The 15,806-nt window shown below is 38.0% G+C and overlaps 1 protein-coding gene across 18 annotated transcripts in view; it reads right to left on the reverse strand.

The window, feature by feature from the left end:
* DLG2 (discs large MAGUK scaffold protein 2) overlaps window positions 1-15,806 on the reverse strand; it is a 982,781-nt gene that overhangs the window by 719,427 nt on the left and 247,548 nt on the right. Inside the window, exon 1 of one of the 18 annotated variants that reach the window (XM_071432850.1) lies at window positions 2,315-2,896. The exons of 16 other annotated variants lie outside the window; for them this stretch is intronic. In XM_071432850.1, coding sequence (XP_071288951.1) covers window positions 2,315-2,434 — 120 coding nt within the window. In that variant the 5' untranslated portion in view covers window positions 2,435-2,896. Of the gene's footprint in view, window positions 1-2,314; window positions 2,897-15,806 lie in introns of those variants that run through there. One more of the 18 variants, XM_071432854.1, reaches the window with a different exon arrangement.

Consider the following 15,806-nt stretch of genomic DNA (forward strand, 5'->3'; position numbering starts at 1 on the left):
TTTTCATTTTCCAGGCCAGGCAAATCTATTTCCTGTTTCAGCCTGTACTTATAGTTTTATTCTATCTTATGACTTAAAGACTAAAATATTTGAGCACCACTAGGATTTTTCCACCCATAAAGGGGGAAAATGAAAAATGCAAAACAGATGTGTTTTATAATGTTTTTAATTTAGTTTGACCACCCATAGAGCTGTGGGTTCTGTTAGTGCCAACCAAGTTAAAAGCAACAGGGTTCTTCATAAACACTATATAACATATTGTACAATGACCAGGCTCCTTTCAATGAGCTCCTATTTATTAAGCAAATTTCAATGTCAGAAAAAGAAAACAGGAATAACTGAATGCATAAGTGCTGCTGCCGTACTTGAGCAGTTCCTGGGGGGATTGGCAAAGTTTGTGCTGCTTTATTACAGTATTGTAGCCTAATGTAGAGCTTGGAAAGTAGATGATCAAAGTATACATTGAAAGCGGATGAGTTTACTGAAAGTAAAACATCTGGAGGTAACATCCTCAGAATAATATCACGTAAATAGCATATACTGTATAATAAACAATTGTTTCAGAAATACTCAACAGTTGAAGAAGTTCCAACAAATTAAAACTATCTTGTCCAAACAATTGTCAGTGTTGTACTTGTATAAACCTCTCACTTTTTCCTTCTGTCTATGAATGGAAACAAAGACATTTCAAAAGTTAAACCCATGAGACGTCTAACAGTTCCTGAGGTACTTATTGACAAGGTATCTCATGGAAATCACACTAAAAACAGTCATTGAAATTTCCCCTGTACCTATTCTTATTTAAACTGAGAAATCACATCTCAACAACAACCCCCCTTTTACAGAAGATCTTCAGTACAGTACGGCAGGCTGAGGGACAAAATGAGCAACAAAGAATGGTTAGTCTCAAAACATTTCTATACTGACAATTTACTACATAGATCACAGGGCATATAAAACAGATAAAATTTACTAACCTGACAAAAACATTATAGGAAAGCATAAGGAGAGGATAATGTATGTATTTAAGAAGACAGAATGTCATTAAAGGTTTTAACTTGTATTTTTTGGCTTGTTATCCACAGATTTAAAGAATTCCTCCTTAGAAGTGGTTCATAATTGCAGAAGTTAATTAAAAAGTAATAAAATGTGAAAGCTTAGAAATTTATTACAGGAAACAACAGAACCGACTTTGAGCAAAAACATAGGAGCAGGCTCTTAGAATGCAAACTTTTAATGCAAAATACTTTTTTAATTAAATGAAAACAAATATTTTGTCCTAATAAATAAATATGAAGTTCAGTATTATCAAATCAAATGCAAATACAGAAAACTCACTTTAATTCAGAAGCATGCTTAAAGCAGTTTGAAAGAAAAAAATCCTTTGCAATTACTTCTGCAGGTAAAACTGCTCTAACTATTATTATCCGTCATGGCCAGTGCTTTCCTTCCCAGACAGATACACTTATTCAAACTTGAAAAAGCCAGAATGCCAGAAGTGCCTCCCCAATACGTTGGCTAAGGACTGTAATTCATTTAAATTATGCAACTGGATTCCCACAGCTGGCCCACAGCTTGGCTGAGAGCTCGATTCAATGCCAGTGAACCTGTCTGCTAATATTGTCCTACTTGCAGAGAAGGTAATATATCCAGCAACTTATATTGAAGTTCTGACTCTAATTAACAGAGCAAGCAAATGTTGACATTAGTGACATCCTGCTTAATAGTTACTGTGAGACCGGTGCAGCCACCTGGCATTTTCCTGTAGCATTTTGCAGTAATAATCCTTTCTTTATTTCTTAGGACATTGCTTATAATTTGTTTTTATGCATTTTGGTTCAAGTTAGAAACAAATCGGCACAAAAAGCAACCCGGATAGCAGCAGCAACACTCCCGGCTTTCAGACAAGTAATCAACAAGAAAGCATGCAAGCAGCATTCCTGGGAGGATGCATGGGGGACCCGACTATAGGAATTCTTATCCTGTATAAAGCTATGTAGCCTTGCACAAACAGCCTTTGGCATCTTGTCTCTGGCCTACCTGAACAGTAGCAAAACATGTTTATCAGACCATAAAAAGCCCAGAACCTGAACTGCAAGCAGTCAAAAACTGAAGGTCGCTAAACTGCAAAATTCAAACATGCTTCTATGCTTTAGCCACACAGACAATGATAAAACAAAGCCTCCACAACCACCTGTAATAATATGCCTATTCAGCCAGCAATTCCAAAGTACTCAGCAACACAAGGTAGACATTTTCTGCAGCTGGTTTTACATGTACATTCCTGCCAAATTGTTGTCTCGTCCCCTCTTACCTTCACATTAGTCCGGAGTGCACAGTAACATGCAAAAAACATTGCAGTAAACAAGGAGCATATGGACCAGTATTCAGCGTCTCTGCTCTGCACAAACGGTACACACACGATCCCGAGCATGTGCTACTAAGGAGCATCCGTTCCCTCTGTCAGTTTGAAAATGCATTGATCTCTGTTTTTCTGACTACAAAAAGACATGTCTTGAAGGCACTGAGTGAAAGCTACATATCTCTTCAGCAACTATATATAGAAATATGCCCAGTAATTTCAATTAGCAGAGAATTCAGCATCTGAAACTTGGACCTCAGTTGCTTTTTCTTCCAGCATTTTAAATTCAGGGGGGAAAAAGGAGGGGGAACTCAGCCAGGGGGGAAAGGTGAGGAATTAAAACATACGCAGTGAGTTACTTATATTTCCCCCTGGCTTTGATGTTCTCCTATTCAGTATTTTACAAATGTTATACACAGAAAAATGAGGAAAGGTTTCTCTTCCAAGTCTCAAATTTACTGTAGATTCTGCACTGCTTCTGTCTGCTCTTGTTAAAGATGCAGCATCCCTTTTAACAAAGACAACGTCATCAATCATGACAGATTCAACATGTTCTACTTACAAATACAGTCTCTGATTAAGGACAATGGCTGGCTGGCTTATTAACGTTTCCTCAAATGCAAGTTCAGTTCCCTGTGCTAATCTATTTTTAAATAAAAAGTCCCACCTACTCCTTCCCTCTCATTTAATAAAAATGCAGCGGACTAGCTCTAAATATCCTGAACTGCATTGTGCTCCCAGCTCAGGCACTGGACATTGCTTTCGAACTGTTCCCTTGCTTGCTTCGGATTAGAAACACAAAGAAAAATTAAAATGAAAGCAGAAAAATCCTGGAAGAAGTCTGTGCCCTCACATTTGTAACTACATATTCTGAATTCAAAATGCTCCAATGTCTTCCAGAACGAGGGAACTCAGAACCTAGCCAGAAGGCAAAGCTTTAATTCACAAGCACAAAAATAAAATCAAACCACTTCTCTCACTCCTGTCAACCGCTGGGATGCTGCGAATTAACTGATTGTTTACTGGGCTGCAGGGACACAAAGTCAAAGACTCAACTCTGTTTACAGCACCGGAAACCACTGCTATCAGTACTGAATTATGAAGTAATCTCCGGGAATAAAACCAGAAGAGAGGCTTTTTTTTTTTTTTTCCCCCACTGCAGCAGATACTGTGGGAGGCAAAGAGTGAAAGAGGCTTTACTACCTCCTCCTCTATCAGCACAGAGCAATTTGCGTAGGATAAGCTTAACTTAATAGAAATATCTGCAGTGACTTTTATATTTCTTTACATGTTTTATGTAAACCCCCTTGGAAATCTTCAGAAACACTGAAGTCCTAACCAAATCAGTGGGTATCTTTCTGTGTGCAATGGGGTGAACAAGCTTAAACAGAAGGGTGTGCATTTAAAGAAGAGTAAGGGGGAGGGGAAAAGACAGCAAGGTTTTTTCCAACATCTTCCTAAAGACAAGCTCTCAGAAACTGTCGTCAACTCCAAGAGAACAGCTATTTTTAGCTTGTCATTGTTTGTGCCTTTTTTTAGGAACTAAAAAGGCAGTCGTGTTTAAAGCTAGATATTGCTCTGTAACGTAGCCCAAGACAGCTACTTAATTTGATCCCCAGCTCCATCTGTCATACAAATTAAGTAATTAGCAATCACAGCCTTCTTTGGCACAAACAATGACTTCCACAACAAAAGAGATGAACCCTGGTTTTAAATCTAATTCTGAGATTTTTGTTAGTAATGAAACTGAGGTCTAGGTGTCATAGTTCAAAAAGCTGGCATACCCTAAACTTATGGTGGTTCAGACTTTGGCTACAGCAATATCCATCAAATAAGCTAAAACATAATAATGTGGTGCTCAGCAAAAGCATGGGAGAATTAATTGACACATTTTTTGTCATTCTTCAAGTGAATAGAAAGTTAAAGGAATCATGGTTTATTTTGCAGTACAGTACACTAAAAATTAAAATTAAGTACCTTAGGAATTGAAAAAAAAAATCATAGATCTTGGGGAATTCTGATCCACAGAGCAATGCAATTCAAAAAGCAGAGATGAAAAGATGCACAGTCCTGAGAAGTGAGGCAAGGTTCAGGCAAGTATGTAGCTGCATATGAAAATCAAATTCAAGCTTTCTTTCTGCCAAAGGAATTGCACAAGGTTTCAGTCAGCAGTCTTTGAAAAAAACTTTCTTTTTCTCAGTCCTAAAGAAGTTAATGGTTTTGGGTTTAGGCAAACAAACCCAACACGGGGAACATCTCACTAAAAGAAAGCAAGGCTGCATAATGATACAATTTCTGAGTGACTACCCGGACATAAAACTTCAGACACATTTAAGAAAAAAAAGAAGTAATGCAGTCCCAAAGTCTTCACTCAGAAAAAACTCCCATGACTCCTGAGCATCTAAGAGGAAAAATTACCTAGAAAATTACAGACTGACCCTCATAATACTGAGAGGGGAAAAAGAGATCCTCATGCATATGGTAGTTGCCTCCTGTAGTAACTGTGGGGCACGTGAGAATTTGCCAGACAATTGAGACCTCTGTAGCAGCCAACAAAGTTTTACTTTGCTAGCAGACTAACCCAAAACATTTCTCAGGGGCTACTTCAGTAAATCTACACAAGCAGATCCCTGCAGGGCTTTTTCACCTCTGCCAAGACTTTTCTTATCACAGCACCCTAATTGTTAAAGAAAACATTGTCATCAAGGACATACAGTGTTTTATGATGACTTAACAGCTACTCAAAAGCATCACATGTCACTGATATTTACAGTTAAAGATACAGAGTCATTAAAAATGAGTGGGGAAAAAGCTCTGGCTGAGTCATCCAGACATGCCAAAAACACCAGTATATTTGAGGCACTCAGGGCCTCTTTAAACAGGTGACAACAGGGAAAAACCCTAGAGATGAAAGAAGTTATTCCATTAAAAAGAAAAAAAAAAAAGGTTAAGAATAAAGCCAGTAGAGAGACAGTAGTCCAAGGGAGCCATACCACAGACCCTCTTGAAAAAGACACACAACTGGTGACCTGAGTATTCTTAGCTAACAGAAACTGAAGCCACTATCGTGAGCTGTGAAATTCCATTGTTACTCTTTGCTCCCGTGCCTTCAGACGGGCAGAAGGGAGCGCTTGGAAGGAAACCCTGGTTGTCTGCAGAGGTTCAAAGAAAGCAGAGGGAACATGCTGCCTTGGAAGACTTTGATCTCAGGAGGGCCTGAGGCCAGTCTGCTTCAGAGCAGGGAGGAGGGCACAGCCCTTTGCAGCATCCATCACTGCCCAGAAGAACTCAGGAGCTAGTAGCAGTAATAGTAGCAGTACCAGTAGTGGGAATGCCGTGTGGCTGTTGTGTCCTGAAATTGTGCTCAAGGACCACCACAGTGCCGTGGCACTATACTAGCACAGAGCTGAGAGAGCCACAGAATCGCAGGCTGTGAGTTGTTTTAAGGGATCTTAAAGATCATCTAGATCCAACTCCCTGCCAGGGCAGGGATGCCACCCACTATACCAGGTTGCCCAGAACCCCATCTCACCTAGCCATGAACAGTGCCAAGGATAGAGCATCCATCACTTCTCTAGGGTAACACTGGAACCATACTGTGAAATAACATTTTTCATCCTCAGACACCTAAGCATTTTCAAGTTTGGGTTGTTTGTTTTGTCCAGGCATGATGGAAAAGGTGGTATTTTAAAAGAGAGTTCCAAACAAAAAATAGACTAAAAATGCAGTAAAGAAACCAACACTCTCCAGGATTTGCTTTATGACAGTGCAATGCCACTTAAGTGTGTCCCACTTGACTTAAGCAGCACATTTGTGGGTAAATATTTTAAGTTGGTCTTAAAAAATGCAATGAGGCAGATTTTGTGATCACCCTGGATGACCACAAAGAAAGCAAATATTAGCTATGAAATAAAGATAAAATTAGAGGGGGGAAAGGTCTAAAGAAGAGGGTGCATTGCTTCCTGAGTGGACGGAGGGAAAAATGACACTCCTCTCCTCCAAAAGATGGAAGAGTGGATGTCTGCAGGAAATTGGGCATAATGGTGGAGGTTTGCAAGGCTATTTGTAGGCCATGCAATGCTTATGAGTATCAACACTGACAATCTGCGTCACTGGTTTTGAGTAGCCAGGGGTGTAATTCTCCTTCTTTTCACAGGAGGTACTGGCTTGTGCAGACGTGGCACTCTGGCTACAGTCATGCTCCATCACTTCCTGTCCTTGCACACTCCAGTGATACAATCTATATAGCACCCTAGTCCTGCATTGCCTAAATAACTCTGATTTCAGCACAGGAGCTCTAAATTGAAATGATTTTACTCTTTCCTCCATTTCTATGTCATATAAAAATGTTATTTTCCACATCTGCAAGAAGTTCCTTACAGTGATATCCACACTGAGGGGCAGGATACTGAAGGAATTGTTGATACAGGCTGCATGTCAAAGGTGCTGTAGGGCCTACAGTTTCCAGATAGAAACAGTGGATGGAATCTGTGGGGCAATCTGGAAACAACTGCAGAAAGAAGAATGTGGAGCAAAGCCCCAGTTGGAAAGTCTTTCTTAGGCTGTCCACTGCAGCAAAGCCTAGTAAACCATAACAGATAGAGGAACTACATCAGCAGATTGAACTCAGAATATCTTAAAGTTTTCATAAAGAGAAGAAAAAGGCTGAACAGATTATTTACAAACTCTCATCTGTAAACAGCTCTCTGATATCCTGGCATTCTGATGCATAAGTTGCTGTGTCAAAAATTCTTCCTCACTTCCAGACCAGTAAACACCAAAGACCTTGCCCAGGGCTGATTTAAGTTAAGCCACAATTTTCCCTTTAAACTTTCTGTTCCCTTTTTCCTGCACAATCTTCTTAATACATTTGACTGGTTTTTTAGCATTTAATACTTTTCTTCCGAAAGTCCCAGATCATTACGTTCTGTTTTATGTGATTGCATTGAGGAAGGTTTTGAACACATATATAACAAAAACATATAATTTACTTACAAAATAATTCCTTCCAATATTAAAATTTATACATATTTCATAAACCAGACTTTGTAGTTCGTATTTTGTAATTTCAGTCATAAAGCCATGTATAATAAGCAAATTTAAAGAATAAATAAATAAAGGTCAAATGATAAATAAAAAATTAGTTAAGAATGGCCTCATCCTGTGAGTCTGCTCTATGACTGTAAATTTGTCAGGACAGGTTTCCTCATTGTTCCTGATGACCCTAAAACAAAATAATGAGAAACAAGGAACAGAGATTCAGAAAGAAAGAATTGGATTAAGCTTCATCTTGAGTTACTCATAGCCTCATTTTTCCAATCCTGTACCCGTAATCCATGGATCAAGTTTATTTTACACCTCATCCTATACAGCTGATTGAGATGACATAACCCCTTTAATGTCTCAATTGAGACAGCCAGGCTGTAAAGGCTTTTTCAACTCTGAGGATCCCCAGTTGAGTTTCCTGGATTTCACTCAAATTGATTACTAACGTGTCTCCACAATATGTGTTTCATTTTGTGACTGTGAGAGAAAACCTGACTTTCTCCTTGACCTGAATTCCCATGATAACTCCTCCAAAAAGGCATTTCCATTCACAGTCATATTAAAGGCCATGGCAATCTGGAACCTTAGGAGATTATCTAGGCTGTTTTTCTTGCTGCAGAAAGATTAACCACACACAGTGTTCTTGGCAAATGGTTGTCCAGCTTCAAAGTCTCTCATGAACAGAATGCAACTATTGCTTCAGTTGGTCCTTTATTCTTAATCTGGAAATCAGAGAAACACAGAAACATAGAATTGCTAAGATTGGAAAAGACCTCTAAAATAATCAAGTCCAACCATCAACATAGCACCACCAACATGTCCACCACTAAACCGTGGTCTTAGAGTGCCACATCCACCATATTTTGTACACTTCAAGGGATGGTGATTCCACCACTTTCCTGCTAAACCTCTTCCAATGCTTGAAAACCCTTTCAATGAAGAAATTCTCCCTACTATCCAAGCTAAAACTCCCATGGTACCGCTCAAGGCCTTTTCCTTTGGTCCTGTCACTTGTTACCAGGAAGAAGAGACTGACCCCACCACACTACAACTGCCTTTCAGCTAGTTGAAGAGAGAGATAAGGTCCCTTCTCAGCCTCCTTTTCTCCAGACTAAACACCACCAACTCAACACAAGACAAAAAGCTTAAAATATTAGAAGCCTTTAGATAATTAGAAGCCTATGCTTGTTTTGTGCACAAAAAAATAATTAACCATGATTGTTTGAAAAACTTGGGGAAAAATGAAACTTGGGGAAAATGATACCTATGTTGTTATGATTTCCATCACTCCCCAATTATGACTTAATATTTTACTTTTATAATTTTTGAACTATAATTTATGAACTAAGCTTATTCATTTAAGCATAAAATCCACATTTCCATGGTAACAGCATGAATGAAGAAGGAATGAACTTCCAAAGTTCAATTGCATTTATTACAGTACTTAAAAATAAACCTCCAGCAATTTCACTGAGGAAATTGCTGTGGATTTTTTTGTAAGGAAAAAAAAAATTAAAATTAAATCTCTCAATGTTAACTTGTATAACAACAACTGGATGTTGAATCGTACTTGATAAAGACCTGTGTGTGTCAAAGCATTTAGTATTTTATTCTTTGTACTGTGACTTTAGTTGAGGAAATTTTTTAAAGGGAACCTATAGTTAGATTAAAAAATATGATAAATTTTGTAGTACTAGAAACAAGCCAAGTTTTCATGAAAATACATGTGTAGGGTTTTTTCGGGTTTTTTGTTGTTTTGGTTTTTTTTAATGTAGACAGTATTTTCATTAAAGAAGCAAAGTGTTTTAATTTACACTACAGAATACATGGATGGATATTCATTGGCCATGGTCTAACTGGTCTAAGTATTCCTCTTCATTCCACTGATAACAGTTATTAGCTTAATATATTAAGAAACTTCAACTATAAATCTTTTCAGTAAGATAACCACCTTGTTTAAAAAATCTGTTTCAATTTAGCTGGTTCTTGAAAAGTAATTTCAAGCCTGCATAACATTTGAAAGCAAAGGATAATTAATAAGGGAAACTATTTACAAGGCAATTAGTGTAATTTTATGCGTTTTACTGATTTTAAGTGATGAATCAAGATGTTTCCAGAAGCCTTATGCGTTAAAAGCAAACTATTAGGCTCACTAAAGAATGGGTTAGAACAGGTCTAATTACTCTAATAATGCGCTAAATATGGCAAATTTTTTTCTTTAAAAAAAGGAAAATATTCCAAATAAGTATATTATAAACATGAAGGAGCAAAAAACCTTTTTGAGCAACCTGTCTCTGTGAAAACCAGTAAAATGGTGATGAATGTTACATCTGTATGTCCTCTGGAACCTGTTACTCCCAACATATAAAGGCACCTTGCAAGCTAGATACTTTTTCTTCTGGTACTATCCAAACTGTAAATACATTAAAAACATACTAGCAGCAAAAATAAACTCAGCACAAACCCTTCCCATGATTGACTGGGACTTTTCCTGTAGAGTTTCACCAATTATTTAATTCCTTACTTCAGCTCCTCTTTTACCCATCAAGTCAAAATATTTTCAGCTGTATGTACAGATGTTCATGAGAGTCAGTGAGATGAATCCCATGGTCCTGAGAAAACTGGCAGGTGTGGTTGATAGGCCACTCTGCATCATATTTGAAAAGTCACAGCAATGTAAGTACACAGTGACTGGAAAAAGGGAAATATCACACCAATTTTCAAAATTAATAAAAAGGAGAACCATAGGAAGTAGTAGCCAGTCAGCCTCACGTCTCTGTTTGGTAAGATAATGGAAGAGATCCTCTTGGGAGCTATGTCAAGGCATATGAATGGCAGGAAGGTGATTCCAGACAGTCAACACAGCTTCAGAACGCATAAGTCACCCCTAAATTGTCTGTTGGCCTTCTACAATGAAGTGATAGAGTGACTGTCCTGCTGGATAAGGAAAGAGAAACTGATATAATTTATCTTGACTTCAGCAAGGTCTTTGACAGGGTCCTACACACATCTTTGTCTCTAAATTAAAGAGATATGATTTGATGGATGGTCCCTTTGATGGATAAGGAATCTGCTGGGTGTCCAGTTGCAGTCAATGGCTCAATGTTCAAATCAGATCATTACCAAGTGGTATTCTGCAGGAGCCCATGCTGGCACCAGCACAGGTCAGTATCTTTATTAATGACCTAACCAGTGTGAAAATGAAAATCTGCACATGACATCAACCTGAGTGGTACAATGGATATGCTAGAGGTAAGGGATGCCATAAAATGGGACATTGACACGCCTGAGGAATTTTCCAATGGAAATGTCATGAAGCTCAATAAGGCCAAGTACAAGATGTTACACCTAGGTTGGGGCAATCACCAGTATTAGGGATTAATAAATTGAGAGAAGCCCAGCAGAGAAGGACTTGGGAACACCGGTGGATAAATAAATTAACATGAGCCACAATGTGCACCTACAGCCCAGAAAGCCAACCCTATTCTGAGCTGCATCAGAAGAAGCATGACCAGCAAGCAGACTGAGGCATATGATTTTGTCCCCAGCTACACTGCTCTCCTGAGACCCCACCCAGAGTGCTGCATCCAGCTCTGGGGCCCAACATTAGAAGGATGAGGACCTGATGAAGTGTGTCCAGAGGAGGCCATGAAGATATTTGGAGGGCTGCAGGAGCTCTCCTGTGAAAAACAGCTGAGAGAGTTGGGGTTCTTCAGCAAGGAGAAGAAAAAGTTCTAGAAAGACCTTACTGAAGTCTCTCAGTACATAAATGGGGCCTATAGGAAAGCTGCAGAGGGGATTGAGAATTTCACACAGTGCTCCTGAAAACTGCTGTTGAGAAGACAAATCTCAGCAGTTAGATCTCATTTCTTTTGTGGCTGTAATTAATGGCATCATGATAAAGAAGTTTTGTGGGTTTTTTTTTATTTTTGATGGTGTAAGGATGCTTCACATGTACAGACCGAACAATTATTGTCATGTTTTCCTTTTCTAGGTCCAAGGGAATCTCTCAAATGTTGTGGTCAAAGTATGGTTATTTCTTTCTGGAAATGATTCTTTTTAGCCACTACAGTTGTGGAGAATTTGGCACACAAACACATAATTTTTAAATGTCCTTAAGAGACACAAAAATATTTTCAAAAATTTACATCTGAATAGAAACTTTTTATACTGCTAGTATCTAAGTACTTCTATTATTTCACAGCAGCTAAAGAACTCTTTTTTGCCAATATTATTTAAGGAGTTCTATTATTTCCAAGTAGTTAGAAGTCTCCTTTTAAAATACCATGCTTTGCACATTTCTTCTAAGCACGTCCTCTTCTCACTTCAATACTCCCTTGAGTCACATGCAGTGGAAATCAGATAAACTCAGAGAATGTCTTCAGTGAAATATCTTGTAAAATGTAAATTACTGTTATAATCTGACGATATTTCACAAGGAAGCTGACTTTAGCACTGCTTCCTCTGTAACTATTTATAAAAGCTAAAAATCTCTTCCAATCTTTCTGGCTGTGCGGCTGTCTATAAACATTTTCTTTATACTTCTATATGCAAAATTAGTCTCAGTGTAGTACACAGGGTCAGTATCTCTTGCATGGAGGACAAGACTGAATGAGACATGCATGCTGACAGCAGAATACCAATTCACTAGAGCCATATTTATCCAAGAGGAACATTTTCTATTCTCTTAATTCTTTATTTAAACAGTTTTAGGAATTGCAGCCCTCTTGACCCAAAGAAGCATGTCCCATTTCACACAATAACTAAAAATATCATCAAATCTCTTAGGAAAACAAAGCCAGAGTCTCCTGTCAATCATAATACAAGTAACCTTTTTCATTTCAACAGGGTCATAAATATCTACAGGCCTATAAAATATGAGAATCTGGCACAAAGAATAAATAAGTATGATATATACTGAAGGAAAGTCTGCATCTACTAAAGCCAACACTAAAACCAACCTTCTTATTAACTTCAAAGAATTTCACTGATGTTCTTTAAGGTATAAAATACATTTAATGCACATGTCACAACACTGAGTTTGTGTGTAAACCTCAGTTATAAAGAGTTGATGCTCCCTTTTCTTCTTTTGGCAGATTATCAGTTCTACTATAGCTGTTCTACAAAAGCACAGTAATAAAGTCTGAAAGTATCTTCTTCTGTCCCCTTTTCATCACCACACTCAAATTGGAGTTCACATATTGAAATACGCTTTAGGAAGTGTTTGTGAATACTTGTTCAGCCACAATGACTGGAACATTGAATGCAGTGTAAGAGACTCATGCGATTGTCAAAGAGCATTCTGAACACAATACTGTCATCTGAACAACTTCATAAACATTTTCAGCTATTGGGTAACTTTAATACAAATGTCCTGATTTGGGAAATTCCTACATGAAGTTTACTCCTATAAACACTGCAAAATGATGGAAAGTATATAAAGAGTGAGGGACTGCTGAGAAAGTCAGGGAGCCTTGATATAGATAGAAATATTGTGTGGTTCTTCAGTGGAAGGGCAGGTGGGCAAGAGACCCTCCAGCTTGTGCTTGTCAATCAGAACCAAAGCAAGGCTACTGGGAATTGTTACTGACTCAGTAAAACAAGTCAAGCTGGACTTTAAGAAGATATTCCCAAGAAAGAAGGAGAGGAGAATCTGTTATGAGAGGTGATTCATGTCTACAAAACAGAAGAACGTAATTGGGTTAGTCTTTGTGAGCTGGAGAGATGCAGCTCAGTTTTTTTAAAAATCTGAGTCTGAAGAGAAAGAAATAAGTATAGTCAATAAAATAAACATATACCATAGGAAGGGCTTTTTTCCATCCTCCACCAAACTAGCACAGGAATGTAGCTCATGTCCCCACCTTTAATGACGCCTGGTCCTTCACAAAACCTGTGATGCAATAAGGTAATGAGAATTATATAATAATGGTTGACATAGAGTGTATGCGCATTCACAAGTTTAGCTTCGTAACAAGAATATGTCTCCTTAAATACTCATCAGAAATGTGCTAATTAATTGCTGCTGCTTCTGCTGTATATGATGCTCTGGAAAAACAAAGCAAACCACAAAGTATGCTAAACAGGCAGAAAATTGAAGTCTGCTGATTTCAGTGAATTCCTGGCTAGGAAGTTGGGCTACATGATGGCCAAGTTCTTCGGGACCACATGCAGATGTATCTTCTAATTCACATGCACAAAAAAAGCACAAGACTGGAACAATCTGGAAACACTCAACTCCACAGTTGTTACTGCCTGTAACAGAAAACTGTCATTTTATACTTCTGCTTTACATTGTTCTCTGCTTCTTCCCCTATGTTTTCTATAAATAGTGGCATTTCATGCCAATTAATGACGTGGGGTTTTGAGAGATGTAGAAATTCCCAAACTACAAGTGAAGCTGTTAAAACCCACAATGAAGCTGTGCAATGCTCAAAAATGTTGGCCACCTGAAAGAACAAAAACTTTTAAACATATCTCAGTACTTCTGATGCACTGGCTTTCTCTGTCATTTGACAGCCCTCTGCACTGAAATAGCTTGTTGAATATTTTAGAATCAACATCATGGTATTTCAGTGAAAGGATTATAATTATTTTTTCACAACTGCATAATTTCAGTGCATTGTGAAATACAGCTTCAGTGGGTTTCTTCACACAGCAGCGTCCCAGTGTCATATTGAACAGTTGTGTCTATGGCAACATGTTCCTATTAACATAGATCTCCTATATCTACCATCATCTCTGAAATTTTTTAGGTAATTAACACAGAACTCAATGCTAATTGGTAATATAAGAATGAAAATAGAATTTCATGCATAAAGCAGCTTTTCCCTACATATTGCTCTACACATCTTAAACAGATAAAACCTTTTTTTTGCTTAAATAGAGCTGGGAAACATTGGAGACCAAAAGAGATCACCATTTCCTTTCCATTTCCTGGCTTCTGCTGCTACAAGAAAGATCTGTTTATTGACTATTACATTATTGCACAGCTAATAGTGCAAATTACAATGTTATTCTGATACAGTAGAAGGCAAACTGGTAGCAGTCAGAGCCCAGACTGAAAGCCAGAACTCTTAGGATCTCTCCTTCAGTTTACTAGGTGCGGTAAATAGGCCTGCCCCTGAAATTTTCATCTGCAAACTTGTATTTATAGTATCATTCCCAGTAATAATTCTCAAAATGTCAGTGATTTTTTTACAATTCTCAGTCTTTGCTGTTGCTTTGCAACTGCATATTACCTTTTAGTAAGGACACTCTTTGGTCTGCAAAACTTTGAATGACAAGTATAAGTAAGAGAGGTAAATATTTTCAAGTAATTTCTAGAGATGGATTTGGAGTATTTGATTTGCTTAATCTGAGCAAACACACCTCCATGCTCACTGAATCTTTGAGTTCTACCACCCACAGGGTGCAGCTTTGTGCCCTAGCACCCAGAGCATTTCTCAAAGTATTTTGCCCTATGTGAATGCATATATTTGTACCTTCCTCTATCACAAGCAGCATGCTTGATTTTAAGAATGGAACTCAATATTTTTCACAACCCTCTCAGAACATATTGAAGACATCTCTGGGTTGGCACCCCATATTTCTAGGGAAAAAACATCAAGCTTCCAGCACTGCTATATTCTTAGTAAAATACCAAACTCAATGAGATGACATTTATGAATATTTTTTTGGACTTCCCATTAGATTACATCATCAACATACTGATGTCTCTGTCCAAATAACCTGCAAATTATTGTGCTAATGTTTTCCTGGTATGTGGTTTTACATTCCACTGAGCCATAGTCATTAAAGGTAGCTATGCAGCACCCAGAAAAGCCTCCAGAGTCTTCAGCTTGCCTATAAGAAGAATCTTTCACTGCCATACTTCTTTTTTTACTATATTATCTTACATATAGCATTTTACTACATTATTTTCAGCTACTCTACAGTCCCCACAGAAAACCAGTGAAAGGCATGAAAGACGAAGGGAGTTTATGCCCTCCAGCCAAATTTTCTGAAGAAGCCTCTGACAGTTTTATGCCTGGTACATAATTCAGAGATATGTAGGTAACATGTAAAAAGGTCCAGCTGCAAAAATAGGACACAGAAAGAAACTGGTAAAGGAATACACTTTAATTCTAAGAAAAAGAGTAGCTGCATTTGAAAAAACTTAGTAGAGCAGTAGTTCCTTACTGCCCTTTGCAGGCCAGAAGGTGACTGGTTTGGACAACAGCTCTTGGCTCTTAAGACTTGGTTAAACTCCCTGCTTTGCCATAGGTACACACCACTGTGATAAAGATGTTCAACCTACAACATCTCAGTGTCATAAAAATGAAGATTAGCTCATGAGCATGAGTCAGTTTTTTAACACTATGGGATTATCAGATGCTATGAAAACAACCACAATAAAAGA

This window comes from Agelaius tricolor, unplaced genomic scaffold, assembly GCF_023055355.1.
Source record: "Agelaius tricolor isolate 1412-34295 unplaced genomic scaffold, bAgeTri1.0.p SCAF_9, whole genome shotgun sequence".
NCBI lineage: Eukaryota > Metazoa > Chordata > Aves > Passeriformes > Icteridae > Agelaius > Agelaius tricolor.